The 22,101-nt window shown below is 46.7% G+C and overlaps 1 protein-coding gene and 2 pseudogenes across 6 annotated transcripts in view; 1 reads left to right on the forward strand and 2 right to left on the reverse strand.

The window, feature by feature from the left end:
• Window positions 1-3,558: 3,558 nt before the first annotated feature.
• GALNT18 (polypeptide N-acetylgalactosaminyltransferase 18) overlaps window positions 3,559-22,101 on the forward strand; it is a 332,353-nt gene continuing 313,810 nt past the window's right edge. For 3 of the 5 annotated variants that reach the window (XM_057748635.1, XM_057748639.1, XM_057748637.1), the window contains exon 1: window positions 3,791-4,170. In XM_057748635.1, coding sequence (XP_057604618.1) covers window positions 3,936-4,170 — 235 coding nt within the window. In that variant the 5' untranslated portion in view covers window positions 3,791-3,935. Of the gene's footprint in view, window positions 4,171-22,101 lie in introns of all 5 variants that reach the window. The other 2 variants (XM_057748638.1, XM_057748636.1) reach the window with 2 other exon arrangements.
• Window positions 8,522-8,835, reverse strand: LOC130860433 (28S ribosomal protein S21, mitochondrial-like; annotated as a pseudogene).
• On the reverse strand, window positions 19,130-19,707 carry LOC130860432 (60S ribosomal protein L17-like; annotated as a pseudogene). The gene has a single exon (XR_009055443.1). The product of XR_009055443.1 is annotated as a 60S ribosomal protein L17-like (transcript).

Here is a 22,101-nt window from a genome sequence, read left to right on the forward strand (position 1 = left end):
TAGCCCTCAGGTCAGAGTACTCCACTCAGAATATAATCAACTGGTAGTTAAATTCCATTAATGACTGGCTTTTCCAACTCTGATATCAACGATATTCTGAATGTATGCTTAGTATTGGTGGGGTGATAGAGTGGCTATACTTGTGGGTAAGAAGTCCTGCTTGTCCCCCCCGCCCCCACCATCACATCAAGAAGAGGGCAGCTGCCTACCCAATATAAAAGATGGGTAAAATCCAAAGTTTGGGCTGCAAAGACCCTATCAAGGATCTCTAGCCACTTGTGTAGATTCTTCAAGGTACTCACTTTCCTCTTGCAGCAGTAGAAGGAGGCCCTAGATTCAAATTCTCGGCATAAGTTTAAAGAAATGTATTGTACTAGAACCTCTGCTAGGCCCGCTCACATCCATTATCTGATTAGCTTCACAGTGATCCCCTGATGATTTTTAGCAGCTTTCCAGGCCCAGAAAAGAGGTCCATATTAAGACTATGAGACTTAGTTTATATCCACAGGTTTGCAGTAAACTGGGCAGGGCCCAGGGCAACTGGTCGTTCAGAAAAGGCCTTGAGGGCTCAATAATTACTTATTGGATTGAATGTCATTGAAATGAGGGTCAAAGAAATGAACCTCTACCCAGGCATTTTTTTCTAGGAAGGCTTCCATAGAGGCTAACTCTTCTCTGTCCTTATGACTGTAAAATCTTTCTGGGTTAAGTCTTTGTGTTCCCTTCTAATTCACCTGTTTAAAACTAAGGACTTAGGGGTCTTGAGTGGGAATTAGGGGGCCCTGGGGGCAAAAGTCCCTGAAACCAGCTGTCCACATGAACATGGTATCAACCTATGCAGATCACTGCCCTGCTGATGGTGAAGACAGACAATAGAAAGTCAATGTGCTGGAGCTCAGCTAGGCAAGACAAGCACCTTGCTGCCTATAGTTTTAGTTCCTATTAACTTCCATTAGGGGAGAGGGAACTGATATTAGTCGGTGGGGAAACAAAGTATTGCTAAACAGCAAATGGAGTTCATGGAACCCCACAGAGTTCACCATATCCTGGAAGGAAACCTCACATGGTCCTGAGCACCCACTATGCATCCTGCACTAATGAAACCCTTTCTGGTGCATTCTCTCATTTAATCTACACAACCAGCTCTTCAGCAAGTATTGTTTATCTTTGACATAAGGGGAAATTGAGCCCCATTGGTGGTTTGAAACTCGTTCAAGCTCACATAACTAATAAGTGGTGGATGTGGGATTAGAGTCATGGAGTCTAGCTGCACCTCCAGTGAATATTCTTTGAACTGGTCAACTCAACCTTGTGGCCTTTCAGAGAGAAGAGCCGGTTCCTCATTCTTCTTTTGTTGCATTCAGCCCCTCCACAATTACAAATGTATGACAGGACCAGCTAGACCAAAATATAAGGTCACACAATCCACTTTTTTGTTGTTGTTATTGCTGTGCATGGGCTTTCTTTTTTTGTTGCGGTGAGTGGGGGCTACTCTTCACTGTGGCGTGCAGGCTCCTCATTGCCATGGCTTCTCTTGTTGTGGAGCACAGGCTCTAGGTGCGTGGGCTTCAGTAGCTGCAGCACATGGGCTCGATAGTTGTGGCTCACAGGCTCTAAAGCATCGGCTCAATAGTTGTGGCGCAGAGGCTTAGTTGCTCTGCAGCATGTGGGATCTTCCTGGAGCAGGGATCGAACCCATGTCCCCTGCATTGGCAGGCAGATTCTTAACCACTGCACCACCTGGGAAGCCCACACAACCCACTTTGTTTTCTCCTTCAACTTTATTTTTAAACTTGGGTTTTTTTTTTTTTTTCCCATTAAGAATGTGGAAAATGAGTATCACTTCTCTCTGTCCAGCCCTGTGGTGGTTTAGCAAGATCCTGGGAAGAGCTGAACTTCCAGGCCTCCTCCTGGGAGAAGGTACAGAACAGAAGAAATAATTAGACCTTTGTCATTAGGTGTGCTCAAGGCCATTGCTTGCAAATTCATCCAATCAGAAGAAAGTCCAGACCCTCCATTTGTGACCTAATTATACTTCCAGAGGAAAAGAAAGGGAGAGACAGGTTTTATTCCCTTATGGATGCAGATTTCTGTACCTTGATTTTCTTTTTTTTTTTTTTGAGAAATACTTCGTACTCTTATCTCATACATATCAACTCATACATACTATTCTCCTCTACTCTCTAGCCAACCCACACCCATTGTTCTCTTTCCCAGCTACAGGTAAAGAGAAATCTTCCAAGATCTCTAGTTGGTGTCTGTTTTCACAGCATCCTTTGGGAGTTACTGTAAGCAAAGCACTGGTTCAAGGGCTCCTGGCTGATTGCCATAAAGTGCCCCTTCATTGGTCTTGTGCCCTCCGCCAGTTCTTTGAGTCCAGAAGACATCACTTGAGGGAGCCACCTTGGGTACTAGGACCACGGCTGGTTGGAGCTCCGGCACACAAAACAACGCTCTTCAGGACTGGAAGATGCACTCCACAGATGGAGAAGAGGATAGAAATCTGTGTTTGAAAGAAGTCTTTGAAGAGATTTTATTCAGGTTCCGAGACGAAATGAGTGTTCCGCAGAAGGGGATAAAATGGGTAAATATTTGCTCTAAGAAAGTAGTGTTGGTCCCTGGAGTCCAGCCATGCCCCTGTGCTGTCAGGCACAGTTCTCTCCTCGCTAACGTCAATCACAAACAGCATGTACAGGCACTTAGTTCGCCGAAAGCTTACTCCCCCGTGGGATATTTCTGTGCAGGATCTCCATAGGTACTGGGGGGAGCCTGCTCCCACAGAAATGACACCTGGGGTTACAAGACACAGTTTGTCCTGGGAGCCGCACAGACTTTAAAAAATCTAGCTAGGGGCAAAAATCTTTGAGGGGGATGGTAGGGGTGGTGGTCCAGAATCTTCTAAGAGAGTCCTAAGAGGGCTGGCTCCTTTGACGGCCGCGGAGTCTGGAAGCCGGCTGACAGGGTGCAGGTCGAAGGGAGGCCAAGGAAGAAGTGTGCGCCCACGGAGCCTGACCAAGGGCAGGACAGGGCAGGCGGTCCGGCCCACGCTCCCCGGGCCTCTCTGCGTCCTGGCAACCAGAAAAAGGCTCGAGGAGCCGGCCGGTGGGATCCGCGAGAGAAGCCTTGCGGCCGGGGGGAGTGAGGAGCGCTGAATCGAGGACCTCCGGAAGACTGGAGGTTCCTGCGCAAGAGCAAGCGGTGGACTCCCCTAAAGGTGGAGTCTGCCGACCTAGGGCTGGGACTGGCGGCGCGTCCTCTCCACGGGTCTGGGGCAGCCAGCGCGCGCGCGGGCGCGGGCGGAGGCTCAGGAGCGTCCCTGCAGGGCGGGGGCCAGGGGCGGCCGGCAGGTGGGGCCCGGGGACCGGACTCCGCCCCCCGCGCGCGCCCCGTTGGTCCGCGACCGCCCAGCACCGGCCCCTCTCCCGAGCCGGAGCGTGATTGGTGGCGGCGCTTGTCGTTCGGAGGGGGCCGGGCCGCTGGGCCCCGCGGCTCGCCCTGCCGCCGCCGCCGCCGCCGCCGCCGTCCTCCTGGCAGCGCGGGCCGGTCGGGCCGCCTAGGCAGTCGGCACTCGGCGATGGGAAGCGGCGCGGCCGCGGACCCGGGCTGTGGCAAAGTTTCCCAGACGCGCTCATCAGGGCGCGCTGCTGCCGACCGCCCGTGACTGCTCCGAGAAGGGCTCGGAGATTTTTAACTGGGGAGAAAGCATTCACCTCATTTCCTTTGTCAAGCGCTCTCTCCGCGCGGCCAGCGGCGGGAGCTCCAAACTTGGGCGAGGCGGCTCCACCGCCGGCGGTCCAGGCTTTGGAGAACGTCGGCACTCAGGTGCTCCGGCGCCCGGCGGCCCGAGGTGTGCTCGGGGGTGTGAGTCAGGGGGAGTCCGGGGTGCGCAGCGAGGAGGGGGCCCCGGGAGCTCTATATGGAGGAGGGAGCCCAGAATGGTGTGCACCAGGAAGACCAAAACTTTGGTGTCCACTTGCGTGATCCTGAGCGGCATGACCAACATCATTTGTCTGCTCTACGTGGGCTGGGTCACCAACTACATCGCCAGCGTGTATGTGCGGGGGCAGGAGCCGGCGCCTGATAAGAAGCTGGAGGAAGACAAAGGGGACACCCTGAAGATTATCGAACGGCTGGACCACCTGGAGAATGTCATCAAGCAGCACATCCAAGGTACGGGCGCCCCGGGAAACTTGGGCCGCCCACGGGGCTAGGGAGTGCCCAGAGCCGTACAGGATGCGCAGGGGCTGGTAGGCATCTCTCGAGCGCCTGTGGGACTCTGAGTCCGTAGACGCGTGGGGGGCTGTGTACGCTCTTGCCTGGGAGAGCGACCCTCAGTGTCTGTGGCCGTGCGCGCTTCTCCAGGGCACACGTGTGTGAGCGGGGCTCCACGCGCGGGTGTGTGCAGCTCGCTGGCGGTGTGGGGGCGCGCTGCACACGTGTCTCAGTGTGCGTGTGACTACCGGCTAGTTGCTCGAGGGCTCTCGGGGTCGCACAGAGGCCCGGCTCTGGGTGTGCGGACGTGTGAATGTTGGTGGGTGTACAAGGGAGCGCGCGCGGGCAATCGAGCTCATTTAGCCACTGTAGCGCCCACGGCTAGATGCCCAAGCGGCCCCAGCCGTTGCCATTTAGGACCCACAGGCTGCGGGACGAGCCGGAGCTAAGAAGACTGCACAGCCCCAGCCCCGGCCCCGCTGTGAGCGGCCCATAGGTTGCTGGAAGTGCAGGGGGATCTGTGGCTAGGAGTGCTGTCTGAACCTGAAGCGGTTCCCACCCCCACCACAGCCCGCCTGCCCAAGACCCTCTCCAGGAGCAGGTGTTGGCGCGGGGAAGAAGCCTAGGAGCTTGGACCCCTGTCCACTGCGGTGGCGCTTCCGCCCAGGACCGGGAGAACCCGCCCTGGGCTGCCGGTGAAGGCCGTTCCCTCCCGGAGCTCCACTCCCAGGCCCAGGGAGTGGCTGGGGTAGAGCAGACAGACCCGCGCCGGGTAGGTCTGGCGTCTAAGGCTGAGCCCGGTGACTGCACTCCAGGCCAGGGCTGCGATCACCAGGAGGATGGGGTACTGAGAGGTCTCCTCAGGCGACCCTGTCCGATGGGCTGTCAGAGGCAGCCTGTAGAGAGCTCTGGGCACTGCCGACTCTGTGTGCACACACATGCCCGTCTCTCACGTTCACATGTCTCTTGTCTTCGCCTCTGCTCCCTCTGTTTTCTAGGAGGCTGGGTCAGCTTTTTAAGGGTAGGGCAGGGCCAGCAGAGCCTAGTTCACCTGTAAACCTGGCAGGCCCACTAGGCTCTGGTTCCAGCACCCGGCAGACCTTGGCACGTATCTGGTTGAATATTTCTCCCGCAGGAGCATTCTCTTTTGTTTACACATGGTGTCAGGCAGGATCCAACCCTTGCATCTGCTGCCCCTGCCATGGTAGGGACAGCTGCTCTCTCTGCGTCTGGCTTGTTTCTCCACGTGTAGGGAATAGCTCCTTCCCAGGGGGAGGTTCAGGTGAATGCAGGAGAGGTATACATATCCCTGGGGCTTCCTCACTGACTGATGACTTCAAAACAAGTTCATGGCTCTGACACTTCCCCAGAAAAGGCGACCGTTCACAGCACTCCTTCATACTTGCCTCTCAGCCTGCCACTGAGCTTGCGTGGCCAACCAATTTATCTATCTGATGGTGCCTGTTGCTGTTTCTTACTTGTCCGTTTCCATCCCATGGGTCCAGATTGACAATTAGTCAGCAACAGAAGTACAGTGTTTGCCTCAGGGTGATTCAGAATGTTCCCAGGGAGACACAGGCCATACCTTACTTTGACGTTTCCAGTTTTCCCACAGATTTTAAGAGGTTTTCATTCACAGATTCTGTGTGTGTGTATGTGTTTCTGTTCCTGGAAAATGATTCTCTTGTGTTTTTGATCTGCTCAGGAAGGAGGTGAGCAAGGTACTTCTTTAGGAAGCAGTGAGGAGGCATTATTAACCCATGAGCTCATCCCAGAGTGCACCCCTGTCATGTTGAATGTGGACCGTGTCACATGATTTATAAGGCTCTACATGAAAATGAGTGCAATGTGGAAGTTGAAAGGAGCCTTTATGCTTTTGCTCCCAGGAAACCTTATAGCTATGCCTTGTTTGGAACTTTCAAATATATACCTGAAAAAATTGAGAGAGATGGGAAAAAAAGAGGGAGCAGGATCCTTAAAACATGTGTTGGTCCAGTTCTCTTGTGTATGTGCAATGACTGTGTTGTGAGTCCTGTAGATATGCAGAAATGACCAGATTCTCAAGCAGAGAGGTGGAAGCCACCACCCCTAGCAGCGTGGGGAAGGGTCGATGACTGGGCAAGGACCAGCTGTGAGGCGGGGGAGGGCAGAGGGTGCTTGGCTGGTTGTGCCATGATGGCATGGCCATGACTAGTGACAGCTCCCCCAGTGGTGCTGGAGCCATCCCTGAGCTAGTATTTGGGGAATTTAAAGTAAACTTAGGGATTTACCTTATTTAGGTAAGGGGTCTGCAATGTTTGGGCCAGGTGCAGCTCTCTGAAGGCAGAGGGTGGGAAAGGAAACGATCAGAGGCTTGTCCTTGGTGATGTGGGCTGTTTATGTGTATTCCACTGTCAAGTTTCCTCTAGTGAGCAGAGCTTTTGAGCAATCCAGTTTACTTTGCTAAGCTAAGGGGGAATAGGGATAATAATAATAGTAGCTAAAAATAATATAGCACCTGCTATGTGCCAGGCAATATTTTAAGTGCTTTATGTATATTGACTTATTTAATCCTTCTCACCCTATGAGGTAGGTATGTTAGCTCCATTTTACAGATGGAGAGGTTATATGATTTGTCTAAGGTGCAGGGATTTAAACCCAGCTAATGTCGCTTCAGGATCTGTGTTCTTAACTATGTACTATACTGTTTCTTAAGAGGGCCAGCGAGTCACAGGGGCAGCAGTGCTCTCCTGGAGTCCCTTGATGGTGGGAGTGGGTGTCAGAGTTAGAGACTTCAGAGGGTGGTCAAGGGATGATGGGGTCATAGCCTTTCCATTTGAAGACTCTTCCATAGTTAAACTCAGGGAGCTGTGGGTTTTGTTTTGTTTTATGCCAAAAGGCAGAGATTACATTCACTTAAAAAGTGTTTGTGGAACATCCAGGACAGTCCCTGGCACATTCTTCAGAGAGTACGTGTTGGATAGACGAGTGGATGAACGAATGAGCACACAGTGAGGGTGCCCAGTGCACTGGTTAGTCATTAATAAAAGCATTTCCATTCTCAAGTGACTATGTTTTGCTTTGGAGCTTTGCACAGGCTCCTCTTTGCTTTGGAAGGAAAGTTGTCCCGGAAGCTGCAAATGTCACAAAATGTTCTGCTGGATGTTCCATAGGACTTGCAATTAGAAGAGGCTTTGGAGCGTCACCCTAGAGCTACGTTCTAGTCATGACTGAAAAGTTTATTTTCCTCTGGGGGTTGCAGTGATATTTCATTTTAATTTGTTTTCTGATTGAATGATTTAATTAGATGGTGTTTGGGAATCTCTTGGGAATGTAAATTGCAGTTTTGATAATTTTTTTTAACCAGAAGATGGTAAATGAGAGGGTGGATAACTCCAGATTTTAAAAATAGCATCCTGCTGGATTAGAAACACACAATAAGTGTTAGTACAGGTTTGGTCTTAGGAGGAGAAAGATGGGGTTGCTGGAGGTAGTGCAGTGGGTTAAGTAGAGGGTGCTGAAGGAGGCTGAAGTGTTAGAGAGCTTAGGAGATGGAAATGTAGATTCACATCCAGTAGAAGCCAAAACAGCTTCTCTTTTTCTTGATGAGTATTTTTTTGAGTTTGTAAAAGAATGTGCCAATATTGAGGAAAATATTTTAAAACATATAAAATTCCTGTAATTCATTCTAATTTAACACAACTGTTTCGTATTTTGAACATTGCCTTCTAGTTTTGTCCATCTGCCTCCATATTTAAAAATGAAGGTGTAGTTGTGGTTTATGTGTAATTTAATATCCTGCTTTCCTCAGTTTGCTTTTTGCTAGAAGTATTTTCCCCATATTTGCTACATAGTTTATCGATTTAGTCCTTATTTATTGGAAACCTAGTATGAGCCAGGCCCACACTGGGGAGGTGAATGTGGATAGAGTGGTGAATCAAGACACTCCCGGTCCCTGTTGTAGTGCACTTGTTTTTATTTATTCATTTATTTATTTTTAAATTTACCATTTTAATCATTTAAGTGTACAGTTCAGTTGCATTAAGTACATTCACATTGTTATACAAGCATCACCACCATCTATCTCCAGAACTTTTTCCTCTTCTGAAACTGAAACAGTGTTCTCATTAAATTATTTCCCATTCCCCTCCCCCCAACACCAGCCCTTGGCAACAGCCATTCTACTCCTAGGCTATTTTTTTGCCTCGGTTTCTCTCTGACAATAAAAGAGAGTGTCCATTGCTGACTAGTGGGATTGCTTCTATATATATAGGCCTTCTTGCATATATGTGTTTATTGTAAGAAAGGTAAGAGAAAATGGGGTGGGAGAAAGAAGAGGTGGAGACACTTGGATAAGGGTCTTCATACTGGGCCTCGTATGCACAGGCCTCAGCAGCCCTGCCATGGATCCGTCCGATTCTTTCACATCAAAAAGTTGATCTTGCGAGCCATTTCCATGTTGTAGATTCGCCGGTAGGTTTCATAGCTTTCTCTCTGTTGCCGGCGGCAAGGCTTCTTGTAGTACTACCATGGCTTTATGTCCTCAATGAGCCCATCCATGGTAAGGATTCTGTTTAGGGTCCTGTATGCACCTTCCACATTCCCCTCCTGAACCATCACAGTCCTGGCAATGAACTTCAGATGTTTTGCCCACGACCTTGGATTTAAGTCTTCAGTCTGCAGGACCGCTCACGGCCCCAGGACCGTTTGGGCTGGGAGTCAGGAACAGAGTCTCCTGGTGCTTAGAGAAGGGGCAACCGCGCGGAATCGCGCCCTCCCATCACACCCGCCGCATTTTCTCCAACCCCTCAGTGAACTTGTTTTTAAAGGACGATAGAATCCCCCTTACTCAACACAGTTGGGATTTAAGTTAGTCAGTTTACTGAAAAACTGGTTAAAGAGGAGAATAAAACAAAATATTACACACATGCATTAAATATTTTGTTTTCATATTATTCAAAATGTTCATTTATTTGCCAGCCTTTTGATGTAAGGCCAAGGCTTTGTCTTTGGGCTGGGTCTACCCACTGTCTTTCTGATCATCTTCCTTGAATGAACCACTCCTGTAAGATGCTGTTTACAAAGCCTGATAGCTAGTTCTGTTTTCTTTAACATTCACTGAGAACTTGAAGATGTCTATGAAGCAGTCTAGCAGCCTAAATTTTTGTGACTTTTGTCTGGTCTTTTGCAGTGATTTTGTTCACAAGTAATTTAACTGCTATTTATGCCACTAACTTTATAAAGTCTTTCCAAGGCTTTAAATTAATTTTCTTAGAAACAACTCTCATCTTTTTAGCAATGATATTCCATTGGTTTATATAAGATGTAATTAAATTATGCTGTTACAATGACAAGTACCAAGAGTCTAAACACATTTGGAAACAAGCCCAGTGGACTCTTGGTAGGCATATGACTCAGTTGTTAGAAGGAGAGGTGAATAGGGTGGGAGAGAGAAGCTGACACAGAGAGACAAAGGCATCCTGATTTTGTTTTGTTTTCCATGGAGAGAATGAACGCATGCTTAATCTGGAAAGGCGATTAAGTGGAGGATTTTTAAAAAGAATTTTACTATCTTTTTAGTGACTGCATAATATTCCACCACCAATATACCATTATCGATTTAACCATGTTATCAATTTAACCATTGATTTAACCACTGTTACTGAACATTTTCTTTTCTATTATAATTAATGTAGAAATGAACATCTTCATCCCACCGTGTTCTTCTTTTGAGCGAATTTAATGAGGTATTTCCAGAAGGGGGATTACTACTGATTCAAGGAATATGAACATTTTTATGAAAGATTGTTTATCAAAAGGAAAGTCTTTCTATACACCCAACAGCAATGTATTATTGTACCTGTTTCACAGAGCCTGGCCAGCATTGGATGCTATCCTTAACTTTCTCTGGGCAGATGTAACCACTGTCAAATGTTCTGTTCTTTTGCTCTGTATTCCTTTGATTACTGTAGAACTTAGTATCCTCCCCCCAGCCCTATGTTTGTTTTAACCTTGTGTTGGTGTCCTTTGCCAGTTTTTCTCTTGGCAGTGTTTGTGATTTGTGTATTTACATATATATATATATGTTTTATTTCCAGATACCATTAATTAATTAATAAAATATATATTATGCCTGCGTTCTATTTTATATACATAATTTTTGCTTTACATATGTGCCTTTGGGCAGTGATTTTCAAACTCTGTCCCTAGCAGCCCCAAGCTTCTGGACGGTTTGTTCTGGGACTTAAGAAATACAAGGGTCAAGTGAGGTCTCTTGGACCCCTCCCGTACCCATTCTCTCCCCTCCATGCCACCAATGGTGTTCCTCTTTCATCTGTCTTATATTTGGTATTCTGTAAAATATTTCACTTTTAAAAGGACTCTGGTTTCTTTTTAAAAGAGGGTTGAAAATCACTGCTTTGGGAGAAAAGGGAACATCAGACTGTTAGATATTTGTGAGGGATGCTGGTAGCATAAAGAGTTCAAGAGAGTAAACAAATCTAAAGGGAAATTGAATTCCTGGGTGCTATTCTTGTAACATCTATTTACCCTTTTGAATACCATGATTAATAATGTATAACATTATATGACTAATTTCTAAATCCATTATCTTACTTCCTTGAGTCAAGATCATCCCAACAATGGGAGAAATGGATTATTAACTGCTTTTGTTTCCTAAAATTTTATTAGGCATATTATGTGCATATTAGTGTGCATCAGGTCAGTAACAGCAGGTTGCTCACCAAGATTTCAAACACATATATGGTTCCTAAAAATCAGAAAATACTCAAGGCCTGCATGTTGGGAGATTTTTTTTTTTGTCCTCTATAGCTTTTGGATGTCATGGAGAATTGGCTGGTATTCTTCTCATCTGATCCCTGACTTGGCAGGGTTGTAAAGAAGAGGATATGATGTTTCCTAAATGCTTGGAGATTATTTGAGGAAAGGGTGTCATTTAAAGAGTAAACCTATTTGTCCTTCGGAATGAACTGTGGCATGTGAAATTATATTAGTAACAGAGATTGATATTTTGAGAGAGTTCAATAGCAGAATTTAGAGGTTGAGCCCAATTATCTTTATTAATAGCCCAGGACCTCATCTTCATTGAGTAGAAAAGCCTTGCCAAAGAAGACAACTTTTTCCCATGGCCAAAGAATTTTCATTTTTATCCAGAAGTGTGTAGGCTGTAAAATAAATGAATTCCACATTCTTTCCCACTCACTTGATATAAATTGTTATTTGCCCTTGATAAGTAGGTTGATGTAGAATCTCAAGGAGAATTCAGAATGAAACGTCGGAGTGCCACAGTCTGGTTTTCTGGTTTGTGAGGGCCTTGTAGCTGAGCCTCAGTTACTTGGGTTTGGCTAGTCTGTATTTTTCCAAAGATGTTTATGGGATCCAGAGCCACATACATGGTTACTGGAACATCTTCATTACCATCCTATAGGATTTCTGATTTCACTTAACATGGAAAGCTGAATGGGCTACTGCCTTGACTTGAGGCTTGGGGGTCTCTTAGGATTGTTGTCTTTTTTTGTTGCTTGGGTTCTATTCTGGAGACTAGGACAGATAGGCTGCCCTGTGAGAGGCATACAGGAGGGCCGTCCAGATGGAGGTGATATTGCACGGAAGGTCCTTTGGGGAAACACCAAGCTGAATGTGAGTGATGAATGTAGCCAGAGGCACCAAGGTGGGATTTTGGCAGAGAGAGGATCATGAATGAAGCTGGAGGGGCAGGAGTCCATGAATGTGGGACGGGCGCGGTGGTAGAGAGCAAGGGGCAGAGTGGGTTAGGTCTGCTGGTTGATGGTCTAGATTCTATGAGTGATGGGTTGCACTTTTTATGCTGGCCTTGAAAGTCTCCCTAGGGCTGGAGCGTCTTGACTTCTGCAGACATTTGATTATTCCATTGTGCCCACATTTGATAAGTTGTCATCTTATCAAATCTCACCTTGCCTTCGGGGTCAGAGTTGGCATCATTGCACGACGCAATGCTTGAGCACAGGCATTCTCAGTATCTCCCCCCTCCCCACACACATGCCTTCACATGCAGGGCACCCGCCCCAGGGCGGGGCCAGGATGATGCACGTCCCAACACGTTGTGTTCATTCACACTCCATCCCTTTTTCTCCCACTCAAGAAAGCATATTAATATGCAAGAGAATGTGATAATCTTGAAATTCCTTCAATTTATAGTTAAAGTTAATCATTCATATGCTTTGGTACTTAAATTATTGTTAGTAACAAATTACTGCACAACTGTTCCAACATACAACATGTTGTGACAGCGACTGGGAACAGCTGCTGCACTGGAATCTTCTGTGTGGGTCTACGTACTCTTTATGGACCCAGCTGAATGCAGCCAACCGGAGCTTTAAGGACGAGGATTCCTGACCATATGGACACGAATGCTTTGGTAGTTTTTTCTGGCTACACAATTATAGATTAAAGTATGTTGCTACGACAGATCATCCCAGTCAGTGGGTATGCATTTTGAGATGTAGTTCTCTTTCACTGCGCAACATTCAGTTTCAGTTTTATGAAGGTTTGCTTTTGGGAGATGAAGCTGCCCTTAACGATGCCAATGGAAAGCCTTAAGTGTCCAGCCCCCATGAGACAGTGACAGACTTCCTCTATGATGGCATTGCTAAAATGGTACTGGAGCTGGCAGACACACTTTGCTGGGCTGTGTTTGTTATCACTGTCCTTTATGAGCTCACAAAATACAGTGTTTGGAGAGATCCAGAGAAGTGGCATCAGCACCTGTCTCCCCAGGACAGATGAGAACAATGGAAAATGATACCCAAAGAGGAGGATTAGGCCAACTCTTTGGCATGAATGGGTTCATTCCGTCAGTGCCCGGAATTTCAGATTCAGAGGGGAGCACCTGTTTGAGAGGGTTGGGTGCTGCATCTTAAGCCCTGGTGCCTTGTTTGGCTTCACTGGTCTGACTTGCTCATCCATCTCTGTCCCCTGGGGACTTAGAGTAAAAGGCCACTGAGATCTTGGAGGAGAGGGAAGGCAATTCAGGGACCTGGGCAGGACAGGGTTTGAAACTTGGGCTTATAAGTGTCATGCTAGTGGCATATGAGGACTTAGGAGAACAGTACAAAATTGCTTGGGCCAATGAATATAGGAGTTTGAAAGCTAAGGAGAGATTTAAAGTTACAGAAACACCAAATGAGAATCTTAGCCAAACTCTTGATTTATTTTAAAGACAACAGGCATATAAAGAATTGAAGCTGGATTGTATCAGAAGGACGGGAGGAAGACAGCTACTCCTGTGTGTCAGGGACTAGGCTGGGTGCGGTCCATGCATGATTGCTTTTTATCTTCATGGTGAGGGAGAGTTTTAGAGGTGAGAACACTGAGACATAGTGACTTAGAGAGTTTCCCCAAGGTCACAGAGCTGATCGGTGGTGGAGCCAAGACAGGAAACTGTCTCCAGCATCTGTGCTCTCTCCGGAAGAGAAAAGAAGATGACAGTCTCACAGAGAAGGGACTGGGAGGTCATTTATCAAAGACTGTGTTCAAGCGGGAGGCTGATAGAAAAGGGATTCAGGCAGGTGCCTTAGTCTGTCCTTGTGTAAGTGGGGAACCTCAGGGTTGGGATGCCAGAGGGAGAAGGCCTTGTTTGGAAGAGGGTGTGAGGTGCCAGCATGCAGGCTCTGGAAAGCCCTTTCTCCTGGATCATTGTGGGCCCCCGGGAACTTGGCCTCATAGGAAAAGCAGAGCGTGCCAGCTGCAGGCCAGAGCTCCTTCAGATTCTGCATGTGGCTTTTGGGTACCTTCAATGTGCCAGGCCCAGTGCTGAGTGCTTTACTGTGCACTGGCACAGTCCTGTGGTTCCTGGGGTGACCAACTTGTCCTGTTTGCTCAGGACTTTCCCTCTTTTAAAAGGGAAATTCCCGGGTCCAAGGAGGCCCCTCAATCTGGGCAAACCTGGATGGTTGGTCAGCCTCATCTTCTCTCACTTTTAAATTCTGTTTAATGGTTAACTCCTAGCATCATGGCAAAAACAGCCCTTCTGATTGCACCACATCTATATCTTCTGCTCTGTGCTCTTGAACAGTGACTTTGTCCAAGAATTGGAAAGAGGATGGTGAGGGTCCCAGCAGCTCCTGCCCTGTTTTCCCTGCCCCTACAGGCTGCCTCCTCTCTTCTTTGTTATTTGTTCTGCCTTAGTACTCCCTGGTTTTTTTTTTTTTTCAGCTGTCTGAGCCTCTCAGGATTTGGAAAGGAAAAAACAATTGCTGTAAAGGAAAGCTCTAATAAAGTGGCTTGGGCACAAAACATCAGCAGCTGTTTATTTGCCCAAAACAGTAGGAGTCCGTATTAATAACCTTGTGAGTTATATGCTGGGAAGTTAAAAGTAAGCAAAAATCTTACTTGCAACCCACAGATGTGAGTTTATTCCTTTATTGAACTAATCTCTCTTCCTGTTTATGCTGGTGACATTTTCTGTTATCCATGTGGAAGGTCCTTTTTGATCTTCTGTTTCAGATTTATTTAGCTCTGCCTGGGTAGGGTCCCAGAGCAGAGGGGTTTTCTGGTTTCTCTTTATTGCAGTTATGATGCTTGGTGTTTATGTGGTTCCTGCCTCAGAGGATCTCAATGAGTGGGACAGGCTTTGTCTAATTATTCATCATCATATTTCTCTGACGCAAGAGAAGGAGCCACAGAGGAATGGGAGGGGTGTGGGTGAGGCTTTAGACCTGCCTCTAAGTTCATAGGGCTTGGAGAAGAGAGTCTTTTAATGTTTTGGTTTCTTCCATTTCTAAATCTCAGTTTAATAATAAATGGATCCTCTGATTTGCTTTGTTTTCTAAAAGAGTATATGGAGGGGGACTTCCCTGGTGGGCCAGTGGTAAAGAATCCATCCTGCAATGCAGGGCACGTGGGTTGGCTCCCTGGTTGGGGAACTAAGATCCCACATGCCACAAGACTACTAAGCCCCCGAGCTGCAACTACTGAGCCTGTGTGCCTCAACTAGAGTGCCCAAGTGCCACAAACTACAGAGTCCACACACTCTGGAGCCCACGCACCACAACTAAAGAGCCCACTTGCCCTGGAGCCCACGTGCCACAACTAGAGAAGAGAAAAATCCACATGCTGCAACTAGAGAAAGCCTGCACGCTGCAACTAGAAAGAAGCCCACACGCAGCAGTGAAGAGCCCTCATGCTGTGACGAAAGATCCTGCGTGCCACAACTAAGACCCAGAGCAGCCTAAATAAAAATAAATAAATAAATAATTTTTTTAAAAAAGAGTATATGGAGGGAAGTATAACATGCAGGAATTATGACGTTGACTCTCCAAGTCTATAATTGGGCCAGGCTTTAGAAAAATTTATTAGAACCTGAGGATTTATATGATGAAAGAGAATATTATCAATGATTCAAAAATTAGAAAAAAGAATGAGGGAGGAAGGGTTGTAGAAATAGGTCTGAACTTGTCTGGAGAAGAGACTGGAAGAGGAAGAGAATTAATATTGTTGAGTACGTATTATGTGCTAAATACTTTACATGTGATACTTCATTTTAACTTTGTAAGCAACCCTACTGGATAATGTTGTTACCCCCATTTTACAGATGAGGAAATCAAGTCTCAGTGACTGTAGTTGACTTGTCCAAGGTGACGCAGTTAGTAAATTACCTCTCTCAAGCCCCATAATAAGGGGCTAGTGACCCTCTTGTTTTTCTGCTCCAGAGATGCTAATCAAGAGAAAATAGGATCATCCCTTTCTTTTAGCAGAAAGGATGCAGATAAGACTGGAAGAAGTATTCATGAGAATAGCAGAACCCTGAGGGGGGTTACCAAGTGACTGTTTTATCAGTGTCTTTCCCTGGAGATGCAAGAGGTCACCTGTGCCAGGAGCTGATGGGGCAGAGCACCGTGGAAGCCTGAGAGAGGCTCTCCGCAGCCAGCAGTATCACTGTTTTCAGGAGAAGACTTAGTGTGAACAAGACCATCTCCTCTGCTTATTCAGAGAAAAGCTTCACTGGGGGGTGTGGGGTCTTCCAGGCTTAGGGCATGGGGTTGAGTTGGGGGCCATAGAGAGGACAGGTGCACACAGAGGAAGCAGCAGACATGTCCAGGTTTGCCAGGAAGTCCCATTTACTTGCATAAGTGGAATCTCCGGGCGCAAGTGTGTGTAATATTGGGCTCCTAGTTCTGTGGGCAGATGTTGCAGCTGGATCTCAAGGCTGACATTGTTTACTGGGGACTGGGGTGGAGACGTGGGATGATTGGGAGAAACTGCAGACCTGCTTCCAAGTTCCTGTTCCCCGATTTGTGGCTAAGAGTTTGACAGTGACCTGGGAGGTACTCCTACCTTCTGTTGGTCACATGCTTAGATTCTTCCCTTCCTTCGTCCAACTAGCATTTATTGAGCACCTAGTAAGTGCTGGGGGTATGTCAGTGGAACAAAGACAAAAATACGAAGGGTTTGCAATTAAATGAGGTTGTCAGGTGCTCTCTGATAGGGAAAGACTTGAAGAAAATTAGGTGTGAGCTCTGTCTAGGGGAAGAGTTCCAGGTGGGGGAAGCGACCAGGACAAAGGCCCTGAGGCAAGACTGCACCTGGTGTATGTGTACTGGTCAGGGCAGAGTGACTGTGGAAGAGAGGGGTGGGGGTGAGGCCAGAGGGGGGCCAGCTGGGGGGCAGCTTGCACAGGCCTTGGATGCCACTACGGGAGAAGGGCTCTGGGAGAGAAGGGGAGCCCCTGGAAGGGCTGAGCAGAGGAGCCCAGCTTTTAAAGGCACCGATCCGGGCTGTTCTGTGGCCGCTTCCAAGCGCTTCTCGTGGGCTTGACGCTGCGCCAGGTGTGTCGGGAAATGACAAAACATGTGGGACACAGCCCTTTGCTTTGGAAAGCTCATCACCAGGCTAGGAAGACCACACAAGAAACAGCTGAGGATCTTTTGCAAACTAACATGATGAGAGTTAGTATTGAATTCTAGAGGAGGGCACCGGTGCAACAGACTGCTTGGAGGAACGGGGACTTATGACACATCTTTTAAGAATGAGGAGGATTTAGAGGAGTGGAGGAGGGAAGATTAGGAGAGGGCAGGTTCAGGCCTTAAGTGAAACCATCGGTTACCTAGAGGAGGGAAACCCGAGTCTTGTTCAGCGTGGCGAAGGTTGTGCAGGCGGACAGTGGTTGGAATCAGCATTGCCCTTTACAGGTTTGGTAACCTTGGGCAAGTCTCTTCACTGCCCCGTGCCTCAGTTTACCCAACTCCAGAAATGAGGGTGACTGCTCCTTAAACCCTGTAGGACTGTTGTGCTGATTAAGTGAGGTGAAATTAAATTAAATGAGGTGCCGATTAAATGAGGTACAGCTCTGTCATGATACCCTGAGAAGAACATAAGATGACTTGTATAGTATCCTTGCCAAAAATGCATAACCCCATCCTGAGAAAACACTAGACAAAGAGATATTCTACAAACTAAACAGTATTCTTCAAAAGTGCCAAGGTTATGAAAGACAAAGAAAGACTAAAGAATGCGCAGATTGGCAGAGATTAAATGCAATGTGGGATCCTAGATTGGATACTGAAACAGAAAATAAGGACATGGGGGGAAACTGGTAAACTTTCAATAAGGTCCATAATTTAGATAATAGTAATTTCCTGATTCTTTCATCATAGGATGGAAATAGCTAACATCATAGTTAACTGTTAATAGTTATGTAAATAGTTAACAGTAGGGGAAGCTCGGTGTAGTATATATGTGAAATCTTTGCACTCTTTTTTCAAATTTTCTATGTCTAAAATTATTACAAAATAAAAAGTAAAAAAATATCCAAAAAAAAATGAGGTACAGGACAGCACCTCACCCTGCGCATCACATGGTGGGCATGGTGGTGGGGAATAAGTTCTTTCCTTCAATCTTCCCACTTTCCCTCTTTCCTTCTTTCCCACTACGTTTCCCTCTTGGAGCTGGCATACACAACACAGTCAGGCATGTATTTACTGGTTGTAACACCTAGACGATCAGCCTTGAACCCTGTTTTAGTGCAACTAGACAGGACGTGTGTGTTAGGACTTCCCCTGTAAGTCCAGCCTGAGGTAATCAGAAGTGAGATTGGAGGGGAGCCCACCCTCATGCTGGTGAGAGCTTCTCAGCTGAGACATCTGGAGTGTCTCAGTTTAATCTGACTATTTCTTTGAAATTCTAAGCCTGCCAGCCTGGGGACCTGCCCTCATTTGTAGAGAAATATTTGTTTTGTAAAACCCACTTGGCATTGCAGTGGGCCCAGGACAATGTCAGGAATGCACTATTTGTAGAAGCCTTGACTGGTGGGAGGGTTGTGCAAGGTGTCCAGTTACCTGGCCAGAGAGTCTCATGTCCCCAGATCCTTGGTGGAGGAAGAGCCTCCGGGAGGAGAGAGATGTTTTTCCTCCATCTCGACTCACCTCCCCACAGAACTGGAGCCGCAGAATCCTGTCTTCCTGCCGGGGTGAATTTGATTTAACACAAAGCAATGTGACTTATAATTTCAATTGCAGGCAGGAAGGTGTGATTTAAGACAATTGTCAGCAAGATTCAATTTAATCTTCTCTTTCTTCCCCCCTACAAAATGTGTATTTTGTTGCATGATATAATTTTAATATACATTCTTTACAACTCAGAAATAGATGTAGTTTCATATTGGGAAGGTACATCTACATTTTTTTTGAGTACTTATCTATTTAAAGTCCTTTTTGAAAAAGATCTGTTATGAGTGACAGAAAACTGAGGGATGGTTTTGCTTTTTTACTAGAGAGAATTGTAGTAAATCATTATGAAACTTCCTGGGCAATAAACTGTTTCTTGATTAGTGGGAGTTATTTTGGTCACTTATCAGTAGGGAGATGATAATTGCCTTAACAAAACAATTAAAATAATTCTTTTATATACCTACAACTATACAATTGTGAATTTTTTTTTTTCGCTTTTACATTTGCATTTATTTTTTGTGACATTTATTCCCGGGCCGTAAGTTTTTGTTTCTTCAGTTTCTTCTGGGATATCTTTTTCTTCTGTGCAACCTCCTCTTCTGGTTTAGGAACAATCTGTTCTTTTTCAGTAAGGATCATCTCAATGTGGCAGGGAGAGCTCATGTATGTGTTGATCCGACCATGAGCTCTGTAAGTCCTTCGCCGCATCTTGGGGGCTTTGTTCACCTGGATGTGCTCAATGACCAGAGAATCTACATCTAAGCCCTTAAGTTCAGCATTACTCTCTGCATTTTTGAGCCTGTGCAGTAAAAATTCAGCACTCTTTTTGGGCTACCGATTCTGCACCCAGCCCCACTGTTTGGCCTGGGCACACCTACCAACTCCACCATTGTAACCACGGAATGGCACACGTTGCTTCTGTAAAGTGACATCCTTCAGATACTTGGCTCTTTGGATATGCACACTCTTCATGGCCTGGGCAGATTCCCGAGTGTTCTTAAAGTGAACACGAAGATTTGAACCTCTTGCATGATTTTGTGGGGTTTTCTGGGTCAAGTGAATAGCGAACCATTTTTAGAGGTCACCTCAGGCCGCTTGCCAGAAAAGGAAGACCAACTGTGAATTTTGAATCTTTCTTTTCCTTTTTTTTTTTCTTTAAGAACTTTTATTGAGATACAGTTGACAAACAATAAACTGCATATATTTAACGTGTACAATTTGATATTTTTTTCTTATTAGTAATGTATATATGGGTATCTTGAATGTCTTTCAACAACAGCTAGCTATTTTTTTTAACAAAACAGGCATAAGTATTTTTGAGTTTGTAATTACTTTAGAAGTCCAGAGAGTATGCGTTGATTTTTGTAAATCAAAATTTAAATGTCTTAATTCACCCTGGTCAATATTAGAAACTTCACAGTATTGTGTTGTGCAGCTCAATGCAGTCCTTCCTTCTCTCCTTATCTATTAGCAAAAAAGGTTGAGCTTTCCCACTTTGGCACTTCTCAAGTTGTACGTGAACTGTGAAGGCTCTTGTCTGAAGGATCTTTACTGAGAACCAGAGCATGCTAGAGCTGGGAGGAGCAAGAGCATCTTCACCCTCTAACTTTGGGCCAAGAGCAACCTGGTGACTACCCTGAAGGCCCTGCCCTAGGCACCAGAGACTCTGGGATGGGGATGTAGAGGTCCTGAATCAGGTCTAGAAAGTTTCCCTCTGTATCCAGTTACTCCTCTCAACCTCAGAAGACACTTTTGCCGTGGGAAGTAATCCTTAGTTTATATTCTCAGGGGAACCCCGATGCTTAAGGGACAAAGGATGGGCATATTTCTTTAGAGGGGTGAGGCTGGGGGGGCCCTGCCCAGTCCCCTCCCCCGGTCTCTCTGGGTCCTTGACGCCTGCACCCCACCATCTGGGATCATCTTCAGGACTGGGGACTCAGCACTATCGAGCAGGACCTGTCTTCAGGTCCAGCAGCACATGGTAGCTCCTGGTGATGCAGTCTCTGTTTCGGGAGCAGGCTTTTTCCCAGCTTTTCAAACCCACACAGTGGTGCAGATGGAGGAGAGGCAGAGATTTTTGTTTCAAGGAGAGGAAAATAGAAAAAAATGGACATTTATCAGGCACTGACTAGATGTTTGGTACTGTTTAATCCTCTTCGTATTATTTAATCCTTAAAATAAACCTGTGAGATCCTTAGCCCCATGTTACAGGTGAGAAAGTTGTATTGTACTGTAACTATTGGTCTCCTTTCCCATTAGACTGTGAGTTCCTTGGGAGTGGAGACAGGGTCCTATTTTTTTCATTTTCCAGTGTTTCACTGGAAGCTACATGCCAGTAGAGCATGTACAATAGTTGGGTTAATTAGGAATTTGTTGAGTGACTAAATGAATAAATATGCAGGCCTGCCTAAAACCACTTAGTAAGAGGATTCACATCCAGGTCTCTGGCTTCAAATGTGTCTGGAAGGGAAGCCAGGGGCCTGAAGTGCTGCTTCTCATCCCTCCAGGCTTGGGGGTAGCTTCTGTGAGGCTGTCTCATGCTGTGTCCTCCTTCTTAGTCAGGGGTAGGAAAACATGCACTCCTGAGGTCTCTCTCATGGCCCCTCGTAGCTTAAACTGCTGTTTCAAGGTTTAATCAAAGGAAATCTGTGGCTCAGTGGGGTGTGTACGTGTGTGTGTGTGTGTAAAATGTGCTTTCCTGCACTGAGATCTCCCAGGAATCCACTGGTGAGAAAAGCCTGGAGCCTTCAGGGGACCCTAGATGTCATTATTGTAATAAAGCTGTTACTTGTGGTCACTTTCAAATGAGAGCAATCTTGTGGGTACAGAAGGGGAAAAATAAACCCGCACCAAAAAGCAGAGAATAATTCCAGAAAAGATACAGCTGAACAGAGTGTCCGTGTTTCAAGAGGAGGGACAAAGTTGAGGTCGTTTAAATGGATATCTGGAGGGGCAGTTGGAGGGAGAAAGTATAGCTTAATTTCCAAGAAAGGATAAAGAACTCCTCTGGGCCTTGGAGCTAAGGGAAAGTTGGCTTTTGGCTTCCCAGCTGGACTCAGCCTCCTCTCTGCCCTGAGGGCTGTGAGAACCTCAGAATGGATCCCAGCATCTCAGGGTGTCTCCACGGTGATGGTGGTGAATTGGGACTTGCTCTTTCGCATTCAGGGTAGAGGTGGCAAGGGCTGTGTGCAGTGAGGGAGGAGGACTCAGAGGACAACTCCAGAGTCAGGAGAGGGTTTCTCCTTCCCACTCTGTTGAAATTCCTTGGGCGTCACAGGCAGGAGCAGGGCTGGAAATCGGGCAGCCCAGACCTCCTGGTCCCCCGGGGGCTGCCCAGAGCACCGCCCACCCATGGGTGCAGGTCTTCACGGTGGCCTAGCACCGCTTTTCCCACCCACTCCGGTCTGTACACCCAGGACATGGGCACAGAAAGAAGTTTCTCCTCAGCCTGTGCCCACCAGGACAG

This window comes from Hippopotamus amphibius, chromosome 9 (genome assembly GCF_030028045.1).
Source record: "Hippopotamus amphibius kiboko isolate mHipAmp2 chromosome 9, mHipAmp2.hap2, whole genome shotgun sequence".
NCBI classification, from domain to species: domain Eukaryota; kingdom Metazoa; phylum Chordata; class Mammalia; order Artiodactyla; family Hippopotamidae; genus Hippopotamus; species Hippopotamus amphibius.